Source organism: Arachis hypogaea, chromosome 13 (genome assembly GCF_003086295.3).
Source record: "Arachis hypogaea cultivar Tifrunner chromosome 13, arahy.Tifrunner.gnm2.J5K5, whole genome shotgun sequence".
Classification (NCBI taxonomy): Eukaryota; Viridiplantae; Streptophyta; class Magnoliopsida; order Fabales; family Fabaceae; genus Arachis; species Arachis hypogaea.
Genome location: NC_092048.1, coordinates 35,143,754 through 35,166,847, shown reverse-complemented (window position 1 = coordinate 35,166,847; position 23,094 = coordinate 35,143,754). Strand labels below are relative to the sequence as shown.

General features: G+C 35.0%; 1 protein-coding gene and 1 long non-coding RNA gene across 2 annotated transcripts; one reads left to right on the top strand and one right to left on the bottom strand.

Moving 5' to 3' along the window:
- The first annotated feature begins 3,933 nt into the window (after positions 1 to 3,933).
- LOC112738044 (uncharacterized) lies at positions 3,934 to 6,403 on the top strand. Its single transcript, XR_003812849.2, has 2 exons — positions 3,934 to 4,131; positions 5,776 to 6,403. It is a non-coding gene; the product is annotated as an uncharacterized lncRNA (long non-coding RNA).
- Positions 6,404 to 16,980: 10,577 nt separating this feature from the next.
- LOC112738042 (NADP-dependent malic enzyme) lies at positions 16,981 to 21,492 on the bottom strand. Its single transcript, XM_025788290.3, has 19 exons — positions 21,297 to 21,492; positions 20,741 to 21,009; positions 20,300 to 20,420; positions 20,145 to 20,219; positions 19,858 to 20,009; positions 19,673 to 19,778; positions 19,514 to 19,579; positions 19,323 to 19,418; positions 19,163 to 19,234; positions 18,989 to 19,072; positions 18,833 to 18,931; positions 18,634 to 18,681; positions 18,464 to 18,517; positions 18,281 to 18,379; positions 18,104 to 18,193; positions 17,933 to 18,010; positions 17,647 to 17,812; positions 17,433 to 17,561; positions 16,981 to 17,334 (listed from the first exon to the last, which is right to left on the bottom strand). The coding sequence occupies exons 1-19, from the start codon at positions 21,324 to 21,326 to the stop codon at positions 17,246 to 17,248; spliced, it is 1,923 nt and encodes a 640-aa protein (XP_025644075.1). The 5' UTR covers positions 21,327 to 21,492; the 3' UTR covers positions 16,981 to 17,245.
- Positions 21,493 to 23,094: the final 1,602 nt, after the last annotated feature.

The following is a 23,094-nucleotide window of genomic DNA, read 5'->3' as shown; positions in this document are numbered from 1 at the left end:
AATATATACTATATCTAAATTTATTTTAAGAATATATATTAAGAATAAGACCGGACACGCTGACACGTGATGGTATTTAGGTGTGTCCAAGTGTGTCCGAAGAAGAATTTTTTATTTTTTATTGAGACACGGTTTGGACACAGCAGACACGCGTGTCGGACGAGTGTCGGTAAGTGTCGTGTCCAAAATGTGTCCGACACGCAGACACGGCAACTCATCAAAGTGTCCGTGCTTCATAGAATAAAAGAAAGGATGGCTACCTAGTTCGGACTAGAGTTGACTGGGATCCCTAAGAATTTTTTGGTGTCTAAATAGGGAGGCCAGCCCTAATACTCTTGAAATAAGCCAATTACACTCTTTTCGAGCTCATCTAAATCATCTACATTATACTTGGCTATTACTGGTCTCTCTTCCCAATACAATGAAAAAAGGGTTCATCGTTCTTGTCAATGAAGAAAGGTTGGGCATCCTTAACAGTTCGGATTAAAAAAATAATTTTTAAAATTATGAAAAGACTAGTCAAAATAGAAAAAACTTTCCTCCCCTAAACAGCTCAGAAAGAAACCTAACCTAATTTTTTAGAACTAAAAGGTTTGGTAAGCACAAAGAGATAGAAGAACACTTTCAGGGAAGGTCGGATATCCAATTCCCGACAAAGGAGTTGGTATATTTTCAGAAAAGTCCATGAGTTAGGGTGTAGTTGGGTAGGAGCAACGTTGCAAGTACAGAGGACATTAATCTCAAAGTCAGAAAAAGGAAACCTAACGTCTAGCTTAGTGAAAAGGCAATCATCATAAAAGAAAGGGCATTCCGACCTATCCAATGTTAGAAAACATACCCTCTCCTCGAGATCAGCTACCACTATCTCATAGTTCCGCTCATCTTTTTGGTTTTCATACAATCTATGGTGCCTCTGGAAGATTCCAACATACTTTCTATCAATAACAAGGACAGGAGTAAGAACAGAAATATCTACCCAAGTTAAGTGAGTAGGGAACTTTGGTTAATATATTGTAAATTACAGAGCGAGACATTAAGGCTATATTTACAAATGCAACACACAAAGAAAAATCGTCACAACAAGTCGGAAAGTCGGACAATAGTCACAAAGAAGTCAGGTCATTATTAATGACACCAGCAATTAACAACCGTTCTCATAAAATCTCATAAACACAGCGAATCATCATCAAATTCCGAACACATAAATGATATTGCTTCCAACCAAGTAAAAGCGATACCATTTGAGAATAATACAACCATATCAAAGTCCCTAGCAACAAATCCCAAGTAGCGAACAGTTTTCAACAAGTTTTCAAGAACAAACAAGAAGTGACAATACTAAAGGAAATACAAAACCCCATCACCAACAACATTTTAAATGACCATTCAAAATCTAAGGCAAATACAAGTACCCAGAGCAATTGTAATAGAACGAAAATGGATAAAAACACCAACCTTAATGAAATGCAGAAGTAAAGAGGCACGTCAAACAGCAAGAAACACGAACGTTTCTCTTTGAAAAAGCAAAATGAGAACTTTCAAAGGGTTCAAGATGAAGAAATATTGACCTAGAATGCAGTATAAAGCAAAGAACAAAGGAAGAAGAGTGAAGGGGGGGTTTTTTGATGAAGGAAACGAGGCAAGGTGAGCGTTTTCAGTAACAGAAAAGAAAAAAGAGGAAAGAGATTAACTTTTTATGAACAAGGGGCAAAAAAGACATTTTGCACCCCTCTTTAAAGCCACGTGTGGATTTTCAGAAAACTACCAGGTAACATTCGCCATGTTATTAAAGTGGCAACGTTTCAAAATTTTGAAACATCTCGAGTACCCAACCTCTTGAAGGCGGCATACCCGACAATGGAGACTGGAGCCACAAATACTTGGATCCGACCTTATGAAAGCTCAAACTTAAGTAGGGGTACAGTTCATACCCTGACCCAAATGCAGTCCAGGCCCATTAAGGATAAAGGCCCCTCAAGGGTAGCCTCTTCCACTCACCCGACCTTCTAAGAGGATGAATGCGTTAAGGAGGTTCAGTTCCACTTATCTAAATAAGTAAGTGCCTCTCCAAATCTCTCATACTATTTCTATCTCTCCTAAAAGATAGACCCAACAAACTCTCAAGATAAAGAGAACGACTGTCCACCAATAAAAGTGGAACTCCTAAAAAAAGGTGATTATCTTTTTACTATAAATACACTGACACCCCTCAGGTATATTCAAGTTCCTATCTACTAAAAACTGGCTTAAAGCCTTTGTTAACTTAAGCATCGGAGTCTTTTGCAGGTACTACCCCTACCTTCTCACGACGAACTCGAACGGCGACACCTCGGCATTAGAACAAGTTGGACGCTGCCTTAGAAGAAGTCTGGACCTCACGTTCAGACCCAAATTACCGTTTTAGGTAACTCTCAGAACAATAACTTTCTTATATACTTAATAAATTAATCAATTAATTAACTGATATAATGAATTACAATTAATTGATTAATACAAATTATAATAAATTGTATAATATTTAAATATTTAATTAAATTCATTAGTTAATATTTATTGTAATGAATTGAATTTAATAAGTTAAAAAAATAAATTAAAAGATATTTTAAAAAATATGTTATGTTAGTTTTATCATTAAATATAGAAATATAATATTTATATAATAAAATAGATAAAATAAATAGATAGAATAGATACCATATTCAGAAGAAATGATATTAAATATTATCTTAGTAACTCCAAAATAAATCGAACCGAGCTTTAGACAAGTTCAACTAGTATTTCAAGCATTCAACCCACAAAATTCTATAGTTGCAGCAGCATCTATTGTAGAGAAAATTAGAAATATATCCCTGCAAAACTGACAACATTCCACAATTCCCACATAATTAGGCGACGTCCTTCATCATTCATCAAGAAAATCTAAATTCCAAGTGAGCTACATAAATGGCATAAATGACATCAACTAAATTTATATTTTTAACTCGTGAAAATTGATACAGCAATAAAGATAATGTTTAGTGATTCTATTAGTATATATAATTTTACTAACTTCCCGACTAAATTTTTATATTAAATAAAAATTTTTAATTAGATATTTACTAATCACTTTTGTGTAAAATAATATAAAATATTGTTGAAGTATTTATTTTTATATTTGATGTAAGATGAGTTATGCAATTAGGATTATAAGTTTTTTCTAAGATATCTATTGATGAGGATTAAATAGAAAATATCTAATATAAAAATACAAAATTTTAAATTATAAATATATAACTAAAAAATTAATAAAATTATAAAAATTAAGAAAATAATTGAACCTAAATACAATAAAAATTTACAGCCATACAATTTTACATCATTAGAAATAGAAAAACACCAAAAAACCTATTAGATCTAGATTAAATATCTAAATTAGTTCTCAAAAAAATATCATATAAAAAAATTTTGTTTTCTAATAAATTTTTATTTTATAGAAGTTCTTAAGAATTATTTTTGTTGGACATATTAATTTTTTATCGTTTTAAAAATTCGCTAATTTATTCTATAATTATATTTTTAGAGCTAATATCATATAATTAATTTTTTTAGAAACTTACTTATCTAATAATATATATATATATATATATATATATATATATATATATATATATATATGATTTAAAATAACAAAGAACTAATAACTTTTAAGAGCTTTTTTTCTTTATTTCTACGGTATCGAATTTAAGAGTAAAAAAATTTACCGGAATGACTAATTTGGATCAATAGATATTTATGCTTAGGAAAGGGCCTTTTATGCTATGCTTGTAAAGACATGGCTGTTTATTTTTGTTTCATTTTGGTTGGAGGAATGGGCTAGAAGCCCAGACTAAAGAGGCCCAAAATATTACAAACATTTCCAACAAAGACAAGTGCCATGGCATCAAAGCTGATGTCAGTTGAATACCAAAAAAAAAAAAAAAGCTGATCTCAGTCACCACCATAGCCGGAGAGAGCTCCCAGACTGTGAGATCGCGATTGTTCTCAACCGCTCACTTTGCAGGCTGATCGGCTACCGTGTTTCTCTCCCTATGAACAAGCTTGAACAGCAAGAACCATTCTATTCTTTTCAATTGATGAACTCTTCTCAGCAAGGTATTTATCTTTTCTTCCATAGGATTTGAATTTGTGATCATTTTTATCCCCATGTGGAGTTTATTCCAACCAACATAGCGTCACACTTGATTATATATATATAATCGCCCGTAATCTTTTAATAAGATGTCAAAAATATCATTTAAATATTATAAAGAATTATAAAAATATTTTCAAATATTTTAAAATACAATAACAATAACTAAAAATAATATGTTATTTTTTTCAAGTGACTGATGACTTTTATATTTGATAAACTGTTTATATATTGAGAAATTTTTGGGGTTAGTAATTTTTAATATTTTTATCATTATTTGACCACCACAAATATAAATTATTTTTAATAAATAAATTTTACTAATTTATATACATAGAAACTTTGAAAAATATAGATACAAATTATATTGATTCATATGTGTAAAATTCTAATAAATATAAGTGGAAACTATATATTTTTTGTGAGCAAAATATCTATAAATATGTGTACAAATTATTGATAGCCAAGTAATAGTAAAAAATAATAATATTTGTTGGTCATGTACCATTACTTTGAGTAATGTATTTGATCCAAAATTTTATAAAAATATTTAGATAATTATTTAGTAAGTATATGTATAAAATTAGACCAAAATTGGATCTCTAAATTTCTTTTTAAAGTATTTTTTATCACCAACAAAAAAAAGTGAAAAAGACTTACTTGGTATAAAATCACCAAATTTTAATGATAAAAATATTTCATTTTTCTAATTATTTTTATAAAAAATCGTATCAAAACTCAATCTCTAAAATATTTTTTGAGAATATATATTTAATGTTAAATATTTTTATTGCGTTCTAAAATATTTCATGATATTTTTGTTATTAATAAAAGTAAAGATTTTTTTCAGTGTTTTAAAAAATCAAGGATAATTTTAATTATTTACCATATATTTTAGTAGTTTACCTCCAAACCTAACACAGTGGCATGCTCCTCATCGCGGGTAAAAATGCACCATGGGATTATTATTTATAATTCCAACATTCCGCCACTCAAGTTTACGCCATGTATATAGTATATACCCCACCACAATGGCATGCTCTTGTCCTGTTTTCATCTACTGATCTTACATAGGTGGGAAAAAAAAAAAGGAAAATGGAGGGAGGGTGCGGGGTAAAAAAACCAATAGTAACAAAAATGTGCAAATAACAACATATTTATGTAACTTTCATATGACAAAATTCTTATTTCGCGTATATATAAAAATACATATTCTTCCAACTTACATTATGTTTCGATGATAATATATTGGACTAATCAATAGAAACATCGATGACCTCATCGGATTTCGTTAAATCCCGGAATGGTCAAGCTACCAAATTAGAAGGGGAAAAAACGCAAAAAGTAGTTTGGTCAACTCCCTTTAACTATCAATATGGCGGTAGATATAATGTAGATAAAATAACTTGATATATATGTGTCACACTCATATCGTTATAAATATCGGTGTGCAGATTACGAGGTTGGAACCGATCAACTTTCTAATTGTAAATTCAAAAGTCACAAGCATTACATGATCCTCCTAGTTCGCTTGTATTTCGTGTCTTTTCTTATTTTTTTCCTCTTATATTATCCCCCTTACCATTCAATTCAGTGAATATATACAGGGCACAGATACAGGGTTGAGTAATATGATGGATAATGTTAACGTTATAGATTTGGGAGGCTTCGATCTGGACGAGGCTCTGGCTACAGTGGCCGGAGAATCGCAGGTGGTAATTGCGGCGGCTTCGAAGAGCTTCGTGTCAAAGTTGCCGGTGGCAGAGGCGGAAGAGGTGGAGGAAAAGGATGTGTGCTCGGTATGCATGGAAGGGTTTGAGGGCGGAGGAAACAAGCGAGTCCCATGCGGCCACGTGTACCACTCAGAATGCATCATTCTGTGGCTGTCCCGCTCCAACTCCTCTTGCCCTCTCTGCCGCCGCCATATCTTCCTCAGCTAAGAATCTTAGGATAGCCTTCTCATGATTCATGTATCACTCTGTTTTGCTGAATTTTTTTTTTTTTTTTTTGCTTTTTGTCGAAATGATTTTCGACGATTAGTCTTTAGTATTCTTTCATGTTTAGGGTCTAATATATGATAACAGAATTATTCTGATGCTAGTAAAAAATAGTACGTACATCAACAAATAAAGAGAAAGAAGCAATGAAAGATTTATGATTAAGTTAATGTGAAGTTAAACATGTTGAAAAAATACTTATCAATAAGTATATGTTTAGAGGTATGCGAGAATTCTACGATAACTGTACTAAAAAAAATTGAGTGGATTAAGTGATGGAAAAAAAATAAATTTTAAAACGTGATGTACAAGTGTATAACAATAAAATTATTATTATTTGAAATGGAATATTATTTTACATTTTATATAATTTTAAAATGTTACTGTTAATATCATAATTTTTATAGAATATTATTATTTTTAATGTAATTAGGCATTGTTTAAAAATTGTTCGTTATTCAGTGTTAGAAGAGAGAAACTAAAAAACAAATAACTTTTCATAAAAAATACGGAATTTCTTATAAAAATAGATAGTTAAATTAATTAAATAATATTATTTAAATAAAAAAATTCACTAAAGATTAAAAATTTAAAGAATAAGTAATATTTTTCTATCACTTTAAAAGTATAACATTGGATTTTACAATTGGATTAGAATAACAAAAAAGTTTACAAAATGTTAACACATGAAAGATAAAAGAAGAAATTTGACCATGCTAAAAACTAAAGTTCTAAAAATCAAATTAGCCATCAAATTATTTTAATTACTGATTCATTTACTCATCTTTTTTTTGGACGGTATTTACTCATTGGTTAACTGTAATTTGATTGAATAATTATTTTATAGTAAAATAATAAATAAACATATTAAAATATAATTATAATTAAAATAGATTTTTTATTATCCTAAATATATTTTAGGGTAAAAAACACAAATAAACTATGAGAGGAAAGTTGTTACATGAATAAGCCAAATTAAAGATTGATTCACGAATGAGCTAAAGTATACTTATATGTAATTCGAACCTATTTGGTTCGAACTATATTTGCATATAAATTGAACCTATTTGGTTTGAACTACACACGCATAATTCGAACCTAATTGGTTCGAATTACTCATGATTAAGTGCCACCACAAATTCGAACCTAATTGGTTCGAATTACGTACAATTGGGCTATATAAGGAGTTCGAATCAAGCAAATTCGAACCACTTCTCATTTTCCATACCCTACCAAATTCCAGAGAAAACGACCCAGATTCGATCTGAGAAATAGTAGAACCGAAGACTCAACTGATGGGGACGATCTTGCAAGGCTGTACCGGTTGGACGGGGTTGCTCATATAGCCGGGGTCATCAACGACGAGGTTAGTACATAGAAAACTTTGTGCACACGGTTTATTTGAGTTAGTGATTTTGCATGTGGTTTTAGTGGCAGTTTATGTTAGTGGTTTATCGTTGTGGTATTGCAAATGGTTTATATTAGAGGTTTTGCATGCGGTTTAGTTGGTGATTTATGGTAAGTAGTTTTTTGTAAGTGGTTTTATATGCGGTTGTGTTAATGGTTTATGTAAGTGGTTTATGTTAGGTGGTATTGTTAGTGGTTTATTGTAGTGGTATTGCAAATGGTTTATTTTAGTGGTTTTGCATGCGGTTTAGTTGGTGGTTTAGGGTAAGTGGTTTTTTGTAAGTGGTTTTATATGCGGTTGTGTTGATGGTTTATGTAAGTGGTTTATTGTGTTAGTTTTTTTCTTTGGTTACCAGTATTGTATGTGGTTCTAATAATGTGGTCCATTTAATGCGCAGCCACAGCGATGCATCAGGAGCATGCGGCGGCAACAAGGCATGCCACTCGATGAGCGTTATGTTCCCTACTTGCAGATGGCCGGGTTATACCATTTGGCTAGGCTGAACGATAGATGGTTCCGGTTAGATGAGCCCCTTGTCAGCGCCTTCGTCGAGAGGTGGTGTCCTGAGACGCACACCTTCCATATGCCCTTCGGAGAGTGCACGATCACGCTTCAGGACGTGGCATACCAGTTGGGGTTGGCAGTGGACGGGCATTATGTCAGCGGTTGCCTTACAGATTTTCATATGTATATCGAGGGTGGACGTCCAGCTTGGGTGTGGTTCGAGGAGTTTCTTGGAGTGATTCCTCCTCTGAGCCAGGTTCAGAAGTTCGCAGTAAACTGCACCTGGTTCCAGGAGACTTTCGGAGAGTGCCCCGAGGGAGCCGATGAGGAGACTGTGCGGCGCTTTGCTCGTGCCTATATCATGATGTTGTTGGGCACTCAGCTGTTTGCCGACAAGTCCGGCAACCGCATTCACATCAGATGGCTTCCCTACGTAGTTAGGCTTGAGGAGATGGGTTCCTACAGTTGGGGGTCTGCAGCATTGGCATGGTTGTACAGGTGCATGTGCCGAGTGGCAAACAGACATATGGTGAAATTAGCAGGCCCACTTCAGCTACTTCAGTCCTGGATCTTCTGGTGCTTTCCCAGGTTTAGGCCTGCTGGGTTTGATACGTGCAGCTGGCCTTTGGCATCGAGGTACGCTACTCAGGCTTTTCTATTTCAAGTTAAAATAGCTAATGTTCATGTACGCTTGTACTGTAATACAAATCTGTCATACTTCTAATTAAACATAACACCCATGTGCGCTGCAGGTGGTCAGGTTACAGCCCTTCCTACAGCGAGAAGGGTCCTAGAGTGCAGAGCACGAGACTAAAGATAGACATGTTACAACCCAGGGATGTGAGTGTTGTTCCGGTTACTTTTATTTGAATAACTAGACATCAAATGTTTCTGTAGAGGGAGTTGGCGTGGCAACATAGCTATTTTTTGTGCAGTTTATCTGGATGCCATATAGCTCCCCCGAGGTACTTCAGGTTGTGCATCCGGAGGGGTTGGAGCCTCGACACATGGTGGTGTGGCGGTCTGTCACGTCGCTGATATACTTTGCCGTTGTAGAGTGGCATCAAGTAGATAGGGTTCTACCGCAGTTCGGTGGTGTGCAGCCCCTCCCGTGTCCCGCCCTTAACATTGACTTTCTGATGTCGAAGGACGGGAGAGGCGGTGATCGTTGGTTCCCGTCCGCTTTACAGCATTGGCATATTCTTTGGGAGACCCGTGCGGATCACGTCCTCCGGTTCGATGTTGTTGCCGACCTTGGACCTTCGCACGCCTACCTAGACTGGTGGAGTCAGCATGGAAAGAGGTTCTTGTCACCCGAGTTTTATCTGGGGGATCCGAGGGGCGTTCCTAATCCTGTCGAGGCATCACAGAGGGGTCTTGGACGAGTTCCTGACATGGATCGAGTCGACGACGTCCCTGATAGGCGTCGGGTTGAGAGGAGAGCTCGTGTCGGGACACGACGGAGCCAGCGTGAGTGGAGGTGGCTAGAGCAGGCAATGGGGGAGACTGATGAGGCAGGTAGGGGTGGTGGTCGAGGACGAGGGCGTGGAGGCAGACGGAGGGCACCCGTTGCGGGCCACGACGATGGTGATCTTCGTGACGTGGACGGTGGAGGAAGGGGTGCAGTCGGGGTTGTTAGTCCCCATCATGGCGGCCTTGGTGGAGAGGGGTATGCCACCGGAGATCCCACTGCCCATGGTGAGGCTGGACTTGGGGAGGGGCCGCTGGGAGATTACTTCGTTGGAGTTCCCCCTGACGACCACACACTTCAGGAGAGTACGCCATGGGTGAGTTCGGGCAACACGTTTTCAGACTTCCTTGCCGGTGTTGGGTATGATGGGAATTTTGGTGGATCCCCCTTCTTAGATGAGATCAGTGCCATCATGCATGATGATGAGGCTGCCCGTGGGCGGAGTCAGACGACGGGGACACAGGCACCGTTACATGTCGATCTGAATGAGCCTCCCTCCGTGCCTCCTCCTGAGTATTTCGCTTTGGGTGGTACCCCAGCTTCGGCACATACTGCTGTGTCACATTCAGTTGTCGGGCCGTCCTCATCTCGATCGGTACATGTCCAGCCTAGGATGCCTGCACATCCAGCTCCGCAGGACGAGGACGAGGACGACGAGATCGAGGATGAGGAGCCGCTTATCCGGAGAGGTCAGAGGACACGGGTTCCACGTCGTTGCTTCACGGGGTCGCACTTGTTTAGATGATTTCTGTGCCGAGTTGTATGTTACCTATCTTCGTCTATGTATTTTGTTATCAGTGTTACTTCGTATCTACCTTTAGATGTATGTGTGTGTTACTATGAAAACATCTGTACTTTGCGTTTTGATGTTATTTAATTTCCGCATCATGTCTTAATTAATTTAATTCGTAGACTAATTTATTCCCATGTGTGTTCAACAGACATTTCGTTTAAAACTCCTTAAACGAAACATATTCATCAATTACGATCCCATGCACGTAACATATTCAGGTCTAATCCTTAGTATTTCGAACCATCTTGGTTCGATTTACAATTAGTGGAATTCGAACCAATTAGGTTCGAATTATGTGATGGCACCTATTCGTGTGTAATTCGAACCAATTAGGTTCGAATTATGTGTGTGTAGTTCGAACCAAATAGGTTCAATTTATATGCAAATGTAGTTCAAACCAAATAGGTTCGAATTACATATAAGTATGCTTTGGCTTATTCATGTAACAACTTTCCTCCCATGGTTTATTTGTATTTTTTACCCTATTTTTTAATTGATGCTGTTATTCATATCTTAAAATTACTAGCAGCCTAATATTAAAAAATAAAGACAATCTCAATCTCAAGAATCACAACTACAACAACTTAACAAATTAACAAGAATAAGATCCAAATAAAAAATTTAGCAATCCAATCACAAGAAATAAAAACAATCTCAATCCAACAAATTAAAATACAGCAACCCAATAATTTTGCAAAATAACAACTTACAATTTAGAAAATTAACAAGAACAAGACCTAAATAAAAAATTTAAAAAAATTATAGTATAAAACAATCAGAGTAACAATGAAAAAAATTGAAAAAGAAAATAATAAGGACATGAATCAACATAATCAATTAACATAACAGAATCACAGTAATAGCAAGTTAACAACAATAATTGAAGAAGAAAATATAAATAATAACAACATAAAAATCTTAAACCAAATAAAAAAAACAAACCTTAGCACAGAGGCGATGGAGCACGACGTTAGGGAGGGGTGGACGCGACAAAACTGGAGAAGAGGTGGTCTGGAGTGTTGCCAAACTGGAAAAGAGGAGGGTTGGAGCGTAGCGGAACTGGAGCAGAGGAGGGCTGGACGGAGGAACAGCAGCTGTGCGACGGATGAATGAGGTGATACGAGCATAGTGACGACGACGGCTTCAAGTAGATGCGACGATGTGGCAGACTCATCAGCAATTCAATTCTAAATCCTTTAGAAGTCAAAGTGTACAAAGTTAAAAGAGGTGATAGATTCAACCCTCCTTTTTTAGACTATTGATAACTTTCAAAAACATAATAGAAAAATATAACAGGTATATATATATATATGGTGGTGTCTCTGGTGGTCGTGGTCTCGGTGGCTAGTAGTGGCTATCGATTGACCAACGAATGAGAAGCTGACAACTAGAACATGGTATGATATCCTGTCTTGCATTAAGTTGTTAATTGTAGTAAATCTTTGTTCGTTTACTACGGGTCTAGTGATGTAAATAGGAGATGTACCAAGGGCTATGGATGTCATTTGGTCAAATGGCCTGCGGTTAGAAAGGGTGTCATCGACAGCTGCCGAAAATGGATGAGATTGTGCATCGGACATTGTTGGAAAAAATCAGCGCGAAATGGAGGAAGGCCACTTGAGTTCATTATCGAATCTTTTGGGCTTAATCACCCTATCAACGTCTCCGTTCTTCAAGGACATCAAGCACTTGAAGCATATATATGACGGAGGTAGCGACGCTTTTTCATTTGAATAGGATACCAAGCACAACAAATAGAGCTCGAGGGTGGCATCAAAGGAGGAATGAGCACCTCATTAGCGAAAGTTGCGTCGAAAACATCAACGGAGCTAGAAAACTAAAGCGTGCATCAAGGATCAAGCGGTAGTGGCAAATGTCACCTTCTGTTGAGGCGGACTAGGTCGGATCCACATGCATCAGTGACAACAGGATGGAATGTCCGGGTATCTTCTCACAGCAAGGTCAGAGAAAGGACCGACATAAAGGGTAGAGTAGATCCATTGTTGTTCAGCAGAAAAAATGAGTTGAGATTGGGTAGGCTCTCTCAATTCGGATAAAAAACTCAATCTCTTTTGATAAGGGCCAATTTGTTGACCCAAGGCCACAGGCCAAAAAGTAAAACAAGACTGATTACATACATCCAACGATTACTGCCTTGATTATAAAAGTTACTGTTTCCTCAAGCTAGTCAAATATACTTCTTGATGAGTCAAATCGCCAGGTGTCGCTCTCTTATAGGTCCATCGCTCCTAACCATGATAGCCATGGCTTTGCCTAAGCCATCACACATGACACCTAATTATAAAGTGAATTAGTGTCTTTTTCCCTATTAGGAATGGTTTAAGACCACTTTGGTCCTTGCATACAAGTTACTATTTTGATGCATGAGCATATATCTTTACGTTTGTATTATTAATTAAAGTAGTCTAGTTTAGCATATGTTATTGTATTGTGTTATGAGTTAGTTCCACATTGTCTAAGTCATGAAGGTTTCTCCATCCCCTACTAGTATAAATATGCATATGTATCCCTTTTACTTACCAAGTTGAGTTGATTGAGTTATATATTAAATAAGTTGTGTGCTTATTTTCTTCTAGACTCTTTTGAGAGTAAGAGGTGCATTCTTGGCTTAGCCAACCAAGGTCGGTTCTTGGCTATTTTCACCATAGTGGATTGTTAATTAACCTCGCCGAGAATGGTGATCCAAACGACGTCCTGCCGTCAGTTTGGTATCAGAGCAAGGTTGGTCCTCACATTGCTCCAGTAAAAGCTTATTTGGCTTGTGGGTATGGGTCTTTAGTGCGGTGCTCTCGCTGTTGGTATGAGTCGTCGTCAGTGTGGGTTGTCTACTGTAGAGTTCTAGGTAATTTCGTTATTTTCTCTTCTTTTAGTGCATTTTCTGTTGGTGATTATCTTTAGTGCCTTTCCATCATTATTATCATTGGTGCATACCCATTATCATCATCATTAGTGCATTCCATCATTGTTGTGCATTATCATTATCATAACATCGGTGCCAAAATATCAACATCATTGTCTAGTAATAAAAGATGGCTCCGAAGCATAGAACTACTCAAGAGACTGAAATGGAGTAATTACTCTGTCAAGTTAAGGAGTTGCAAGAGCAACTTGAAAAATATGAAACCATTCAAAATAATCATGGCAAGCAAAGTGAAGACAGTTCTTCTAGCGAAGAGGATGATGCAAATCCATTTCATTATTCTTCTTCGTTTGAAGATTTGTCCACACGAAGAGCACGACACAACAACATGAAAGCTAAAGACTTAGGAATTAAAATTGATATTCCTGCGTTTGAAGGGAGATTCTAACCAGATGATTTTATCGACTAGCTTTGCACAGTGGAAAGAGTGTTCGAGTTAAAAGACATTTCAAACGACAAGCGCGTGAAGTTTGTAGCACTCAAGTTGAAGAAACATGTGTCAGTATAGTGGGAGAATCTCAAGCGTCAGCAAAAAAGAGAAGGAAGAAGAAAGATAAATACATGGGAAAAAATGCATCGTGAGCTGAAGCACAAGTTCCTTCTTGAACATTACAGGCAAGACACCTTCATCAAATTTCACAATTTGAAGCAAAAGTAATTATCTGTAGAAGAATATACAATAGACTTCGAAGAGTTGCTTATGAAGTGTGACATTCACGAGCCTAAAGAACAAACAATTGTTCGTTATCTTGGAGGATTGAACGCAGAAATTTCTAATGTCTTTCAGCTACAACCATATTGGACCTTAGATGATGTCATTAGGTTGTCATTAAATATTGAAAAGCAAAGAACACAAATGAGTAATATTCAGTCCCCGAAGGACAAAGAAATCATCTTTGATGTTCAACAAAAAATGAAAACAGGATCTTTTAAAAGTAACAAATAGCGTGGATCATCAAGTAAGAAACACTTCAAATGTCAAGGTTTTGGACATACAGAAATGTTATCACTCTTGTTGAGAAAAAGGTTAGCAAAGAACCAATCAAGGAGCAAGAGGAAGAAGGTGAGGTTGACCATAATATTGAAGAAGTTCTAGCCGATTGTGGAGAAGTTTTAGTAGTTCGTCGAATTTTGAATACTGCAAGAATAACAGAAGACGAGAATTGGTGACGCCACAACATCTTTCACACAAGATACACTATTGAAGAGAAGGTTTGTAAGGTCATCATAGATAGTAAAAGTTGTGAAGAAAATGTTGTTTCAAATTATCTGGTAGCAAATTGAAGCTTCCAACCAAGTTACATCCTCATCCTTACAAGTTGCATTGGTTAAAAAAAGAGAATGAAGTTAAAGTAACAAAGCAATGTTGTGACTAATTTTCTATGAGGAGTAAATACAAGGATAAAGTGTGATGTGACGTCATCCCAATGGATGCGTGCCACTTACAATTAGGATGTCCTTGTCAATATGATCATCGAGCTATTCATGATGGTTTCAAAAATACATATTCTTTATCAAAGATGGTAAGAAAATCGTATTAACTCCGTTACGATATGTAGATGGTTAAAAGAATCAAGTTGAGCTATATCTTTTCACATCTTTCAAGACAAAATACACTCACCAATGAAATCTTTCGCTACAAGCTAAGCATTTTTCAATCTAGAGAGAATAATCTAGGAGCATATATATTTACGTTTGTGTTGTTAATTAAAGTAATCTAGTTTAGCATATGTTACTATATTGTGTTATGAGTTAGTTCCACATTGTCCAAGTAATGAAGATTTTTTTCTTCTTCTACTAGTATAAATATGTATATATACCCTTTTTATTTATCAAGTTGAGTTGATTGAATTATATATTAAATAAGCTATGTGCTTATTTTCCTCTAAACTCTTTTGAGAGTAAGAGGTGCATCTTTGGCTTAGCCAACTAAGGTAGGTTCTTGACTATTTTCACCATAGTGGGGTTGTTAATCTCATCAAGATTGGTGACCCAAACGACGTCCTGGTGTTAGTTTGATATCATATCAAGGTCGGTCCTCGTGGTTGCAGGTCTTTAGTGCGGTGCTGGTTGGTGATTATCTTCAGTATCTTTCCATTATTATCATCATTGATGCATTTCCATCATCATTGTACATCATCATCATCATAACATCAGTGCCAAAGTATCAACATCATTACATAATAGTAAAAGATGACTCCAAAATGTAGAACTATTCAAGAGATTAAAATGGAGGAATTACACCATCAAGTTAAGGAGTTGCAGGAGCAACTTGCAAAATATGAAGCCGTTATCTTCCACCGAAGAGGATGATGCAAATCCATTTCGTTATTTTCTTCGTCTGAAGATTTGTCCACACGAAGAGCACAACACAACAACACAAAAGCTAAAGATTTAGGAATCAAAATTGATATTCCTGAGTTTAAAGAGAGACTCCAACCATAATGGAGTTATTAATCTCGCCAAGATTGATGACCCAAACGACGTCCTGGTGTCATATTTACAAATCAAGAATCATAATCAATGATGAGAGTCTTTTCACGTTTATACATGTACACTAAAATGCCAAAATGTCTTAGTGTGTATCCATATTTTAGCTATCATCTCCATGTAAAGATATACAAAAAATGCATGTTATATGCACTCATAGTGGGGTTTGAATACTCTCAATTTTTTCACTTGAGGAGGTAAAATGTGATTTTTTTACCATACATTTTATTGATAGGATCAAGAAAAAACATGAGAAAAAAATATTAAAGGATTAGAGATCACAGTTTATTCTGTTAATTAAAAAAATTAAAAAAAAATAAAAAAATCTATTCTTAAAAAAAGATAAAAGTTGTCTTTTATACACGTGTACAAAAAGCAACTATAATAAATGTACAGTAAAATCAATTACTAAAATTAACCACTAAAATAAAATTTATATTAAAATATAAAATACACATTAAAATAAATTAAATTACATATATTTATACACAAATACATAATAGAGTAAAGTATCGTTTTTATCCCTAACGTTAGGGGTAAATCCTATTTGTGTCCTTAACGTTTAAATCGTCTTATTTATATCCCTAACGTTTGTAAAAGTGATTCAATGTTTATCCTGTCATCAATTACACATCATGAGCGCTTTAGTTTGAGTTTTGAAAATCTCTTCTTGGAGTTAGAATATAAATGTCTGGGATAGAATCGATGATCTACCCCGAAAAATAGCTCATCAAAAGTTGAAACTAATTCCTACGACATTTACATAATTCACTTTTCTATAATTCACTTTTCTAGGGCCATAATTGAATCTAAACACAAATAGTAGGTATAATATTAAAATCGAACACATCCAAATAAGATCTAATTGAGAATGAATACATTCAAGTAAGAATAATTGAAAAATATAATATAATTTGTTAGTATAATTGATAAGAGGATAACATTGAATCATTTTTATAAATGTTAGAGATACAAATAGAACGATTTAAACGTTAGAGACGTAAATAAGACTTACCCCAAGAACAAAAACAATACTTTACTCTATATAATAACTAATTTTACTTGATTTTAATATGCAAATAACATTTTTTTTTTTTACAAAAAGATATATACGAAAAGCGGGGTTTGTGGGTATATATATACCCAAAACTAATGAGCATGATGCATTATTAGGAGGAATGTTATATATATATATAACATACAGAACATTCTTTACCGGGAATTAGCGTCTCGAAATTCATTAGTGATTATTCGAAACTGTTGCCATACATCCTAGGCAGTCCACAATTTAACGCTCTGAAACACTCTCCAGTCCTCTAATCAAGACCATCGATGAAATAAGGACTTTACAAAAGAAAAATTTTGCTTCAAGTAAAGCATAAATATAACGAGTATTTAACCACACACCAGACACATGTTTATTACAGCAAAGAGCCGCAAGACTCGAGAGTTGATGACAGCAAATGATTACATTCACCTATAGTTGCGATATACAGGACTATACATGCAGCTCTCAGCATACTTCACAAGATCCGCAGGGCGAGGAAGACGCGTAGCCAAGCCTGCATGCAACCAGAATTGGAGGAAATTATTGTTTTGAGTGTGAAACAAAATGCAAGAGGGACTAAAGAGTTAAGAGTTAAGACTAATGAGCACGCACCTAGTTCATATGCCTTAGCAGCAACATTTGCAGCTATGTTAGCAGAAATCTTTCTGATATCAGTGAATGGTGGGTAAATCAAGCCCTTATTGTAGTTCTCATCTGTCACTTGTTTAGCCAACGCTTCAGCTGCACAATACATCACAACAATGTAAACATTGTTGCTATAATATATATATGGAAGAGGCTAGAAACAATTTTTTCATTCACTTACAGGCTGCCAGAAGCATATCATCATGCACTCGAATTGTTCCTGAGATTACTAAACCCAAACCAAAGCCTGGGAAAATATAAGCATTGTTGGCCTGCCCAGGCACGTAAACTTTTCCCTTGTATTCTACAGGATCAAATGGACTCCCGCTAGCAAATATTGCACGACCCTTTGAGGGGTGAAAAAAAGGGTAGGAGTTTCAATCATCATTTTCATAACAAAAAGTAATGGAAAAAAAGATGCTTAATCAGGTTAAGAGAAGAGATATAGTTATGGTTTAGTATTTTACCTCACTCCACTGATAAGCCTCTTCAGCTGTACACTCAGACTGAGATGTTGGATTGGAAAGAGCCATAATGAGAGGTTTCTGCAGGTGATGACATGCCACAGATATAGTCCAAATATATTTACAATTGCAAATCTAAATACCCAAAATAAGACAATGTGAGATAAGATTTACTTCATTGTTTGCAGTCATAGCCTGAACTACTTCCTTTGTAAATGTTCTTCCCACTCCTGATGATCCAATCAAAACTGTTGGCTTGATTACCTGAAATTATAAGTTAAGTAACCATTAAAACTAATCTGAAGAGTGAAGACAACCTATTGCAAATCATAAATGGTCATATTTTCCCACCTTAACAGCATCTAGGAGATTGTTAAGAGGTTCATGGTCATGGGCCCAAGGTTTCTTGAAGTGTTGAAGCGAATTCTTACGTGAACTAACAATCAGACCCTGCATGAAAATAAACAAATACTTGAAGCCAAATAAATGAAAGCAACAAAACTAAATTTCAATGAGGACTTAAAAAAATACTACTTTTGAGTCTACAAGCCATATCTTCTTGCGGCTCTCCTCGATCGGTGCCTTCGTCTATAGCAGAAACAATTTAAAAAAGAAAAAAGAAAAACATCACCAACTGTAACTCAGAAATCAGAATGAACTCAAGCGAGCAAGGCTACTAATATCCAAAAAAATAGCTGAATCACCTGCTTCGACATCTCAAGAGCTATTAGCTCTGCTATACCAGTTCCGGCCTGATAGCATGATAGAGAAGAAATAACACAACCTAACTTGTTAAGTAATATTTGTGAAGTACATATGGAAAAATAAAAAGAACTCAAAATTTCCCAAACCAAAGTAATAAAAATTAGTGTAGATATTAAGTCAGAAAAACTGATGCTTTACTTCTCCAGCACCAAGGAAGAGGAATGTGTGATCAGCCAGAATGCCACCAACAAGCTTTAGAGCTGCTACAACTCCAGCCAGAACAACAGACGCAGTCCCCTAAGATAAGAAGATATTAGTTTTAAAAAAAAAAAAAGATTTTGTGGAATATATTACCTGAATATCATCATTGAATACTAGATGAGTTGTGCCGTATTTTGCAAGTAACTCGAAAGCATTGTGATTCGCAAAATCCTCAAACTGCAGAAGCCATTTGAAAGAATCAGACAAAATGATGGAGCAAATTAATATAGATTCACCTCATAAACCAGACATTAAATTTGTAAACACCTGTACAAGAACTTTTTCGCCGTAATTTTGCTTCACTGCACACATGAACTCGTGTAGAAGATCATAATATTCCTATGAGAAAACTTTAGCCTCAGAATCGGTTTGAGAGGTGCATAATGTCATATAAAATAATTAATCAAGTCATATATATTATACATACCTTCCCAGTTGCCCTCTTTTGCCTAAGTCCAATGTAGAACTCATCATTCAGTAATTTCTCATTATTGGTTCCCACATCAATTGTAACAGGTAAACACTAGCCACACAAAGAGGAAGAAAATTAGAAAAACAAGTAATTATAGGGCACATAATCTTGAAAATGAGAAAACCAATCATGGAAAAAATGCTTACAGCTGAAGGACGAACTCCGCCTAGAGCAGTGTACAAAGCCAATTTACCAACAGGAATTCCCATCCCCTGAACCACATTAAAAATTGTTAGTTATAGAAAGGCTATCTCTGTATATTGATTGTAAATAAATTAAAAATTTTGATTCCCCTGCAGAAATACCTGACATCCAAGATCTCCAAGTCCCAAAATTCGCTCGCCGTCCGTAACCACAATTACTTGAATACTCCTCTCGGGCCAGTTTTTCAAGACCTCAAGTATTTTCCCCCTGCAAAAGGCCAACCATTGCTATGTAATTTAGCCCAAAACTGCATGCAAACAGAGGAGGAGAAAAATGAAATACATACTTCTCTTTCAAACTGATGTAAAGACCCTGAGGACGCCTGAAGATACTCCCATATTTCTGGCAAGCCTCACCAACCGTAGGAGTGTATACAACCGGAAGCAATTCCTCAACATTGTCGATTAGAAGCTTGTAAAACAGCCTTTCATTTCTCTCCTGTACACCAAAACAGCCTTTCATATAAGACAAGGAATGTGCTAGTTTTGCACGAGTAGATTTTTCATGCCCTCAAAGAGTTCAAGACAAATGTGATGCTGTTTAAATATAAGTATGATGAGTTGAAATGCATGCCTGAAGGTCCATCATTGCCATGTACTTTTGCAAGGGAACCTGATACTCTCGGATGCTTTTCATCAGCTTCTTCTCCTGTGGACCACACAAGGAAATCATCAGGACCAAACAGAAAAATACAAATATATGAAAATAGTTTGAAAATGCCAAATAACCTGAAGTTGCTGAGTGATAACAGTGGGAGGGAGGAGGCCACACAAGTAATGCGCATCCCTCTCTTTCTCGGTGAAAGCAAGCCCTTTGTTGTACTGTGGATCCCTCAGCAAAGAGTACCCACTGCCACCATATCACAATTTTACACCATACCTATTAATGATCCCTTTCCCGAAAGTAGAAAAATTAATCTAGTATAAAATAAAAAGTTGGTTACTTCCACTTCTTAATGTGAACTATTAGATGATTCAGTCAAATATGTTAAATCATGTTCACAATACCATCTTAGAAAACCAATACAACTATACAAGACGAAGTTACGTAAGCGTTGAGTCAATTATTGTTAGAGAGAGTATGATGATGATGACCAAAATCAAAGATTAGCAGAACTAATTGAATGCATGAAGTGCATGTGAAGTGAAGCTGGTTTGTGAGTGGTTGACCTGGCAACAGAGAAAGTCCAGGGGGTGACAAGTTGGTCCTCGGTGGCGCGATCCTCGCCGTAGACGTCCTCGACGCCGCCGCTGACGGTGGATCTCGGGCTGAGGTCGAGGACGGACTCGCCATCTCTGAGGGGCTTGAGTATGCTCTCCATGTCTTCTTGTTCTTCTTGTTCTTGTTCTGCAGTTACTACTCTGTGTGACTGTAAAATCTTCCTCTTTGAGGTTCCAAAGAAGCCACAAATCCTGGATTTGATGGAGAAGCCCTGTCTCTGCTACAAAACAAAGCAAAGCAAAGCACGCAATTATTAATAAAGCCGCCAAAGTCAAAGGGAGAGACAGATTATTATGGATATTATTTTTCCAAAGTGGTGGGTGCATGCGTTTGTCGTTTTCTAATTCTAATATTTCTTTCAAAACAGAGTGAAGTGCTTCTCTTTCTGATCTCTCGTGTTATTGGACACGTCGATGAGGGCGTGCTGATTTTTGTAATCACAGCATTAAAATTATAAATAACAAAATATATTCCTATGAGGTGGTGTTAGGGAGAGATAAATACCGTTATGGGGGGGATGTTGAATGAAGTCATTAATTGAAATGAATTTGAAAATGATAAGAGAAACAAGTAGAAGTAGTTGATTGAAAAGACAGACTAGGAGATCAATTTGTCTGAGAGAAGAGGACAGCGTGGTGTTGTAGGTGGCGGTCTCTCCTTTCATTTCTCAGTTGGGGAACTTTTGTTGTCGCTTATTCCTTTCTTGTACCTGTAACGTGGTGGTCCATTAAGAAATATATATGCCATTTTTATTTGAATCTAATCAAATATTTGTATAATGTATATAATATATTATTTATTTAGTTTAATATAAATTAAAAAATAAATATTTAAAATAAAATATTACTAATTTCTTAAATACAATACATTTATATTATCTAAAATAACTATTCGAATATCAAAAATAATAAACATTTAATATCTTACTAAATTAAACATTTTTAAATTTGTATTATATACATTATATAAATACTCCATTATCTCTATACTTCTTCAGAAAATTGTGTGTCGCATGAGGTGTTATTGTTGAGTCGTCAAATTATTATTTGATTGATTTAAGAATTATAAAAAAATATTCCATTCTTGGCCGTTTCAATTGTTAGTCTAATAATATATTGAAGCATCTTGCCAACAATGAATAATAACATATCATTATTCAATGTAATCATTCAATTATATTATTAAAGAGCATCTATTATCATGCAACGACATGGATACAATGTATAAAGGAAAACTTTATTGTTTTAGCTTTTTTTTATTAAATTCTGTTTTTATATATCCGTAAAAAAATTATTAGTTTTAACATTTGAATTAAAAATCACTATCCCACTATTAATTTTACATTATTACAAGTACAATATAATTAATTATAAATGTTACAGTACTTATGATATTGTGCCTAATTTATTAAATAGAATAAATAAAAAATATTTAATAAATTTTAAATATTTTATTTTTATTTTATATATTTTATTTTTTATTTATAAAAGTAAATTAATTAATTTAAGCATCATAATAAAAAACACCATAAAATTTACCATAATTAATAACATGTGCATATTAATTTTCTATAACAATAAATATGATATAATTACAGAAATAAAATTGCACGGATTTTATCACAATCGAAAATGAGCTATAAATGACGCTAAAAAAATAGTCTCTTAACAAGTTTAATATATTCGAATATGAGATAATTAAAAAAGTTATAAATAATTTTAATAAAATTTATAAATTTTAAAATGAATAATTATATATTTTTAACAAAAATAAAATAAATAAATATAAATAAATTATGCATGTAAAATATAGAGCATATAACGTTTAAAAATACAATAAAGAATAGATATCTATTGTAGATCATTATTCTTAAATAGAATGACATATTCAAATATTTGTTTTTAAAAAATATTTAAAAAAAAAACAGAATAAAATTTATAATTCAGTGACTAAACAATACATTTATAATCCATATGAGACCATATAAACATTATCATTAAAAATAGTTTTATTTAAAAAATAATAATTTTATATGAATAAGTGAATTAATACGAGAGTTTTCATACAAAAATTAAATTAAAGATCCACACTTGGGCGGCTCCATCTCTGTGGGTAACCTTTTCTTCTTGTGTGTTCAAATAGAATAACAAATCTAATGTGTGATTTATACGTTAGGCTAACAATATTCCTGCTAGCTGAGGTCTGAGTCAGATGCATCTAAGTTAACGTCATAATCACCATTAACTACAATTTTCTAATACGAGCCTCCCAAACTAATTCAAAACATCTAATTTCAAATATA

Bases quoted from the DNA above. Each gene is read 5' to 3' on its own strand.
- LOC112738042 (XM_025788290.3), bottom strand. From the start codon at position 21,326: ATGACTTCATTCAACATCCCCCCCATAACG. The intron at 19,580-19,672 runs GTATTTCTGCAG...AATGTGGTTCAG, and splicing joins TTGGAGATCTTGGATGTCAG to GGGATGGGAATTCCTGTTGG. The intron at 17,562-17,646 runs GTAAGTGAATGA...TGTATTGTGCAG, and splicing joins TGATATGCTTCTGGCAGCCT to CTGAAGCGTTGGCTAAACAA.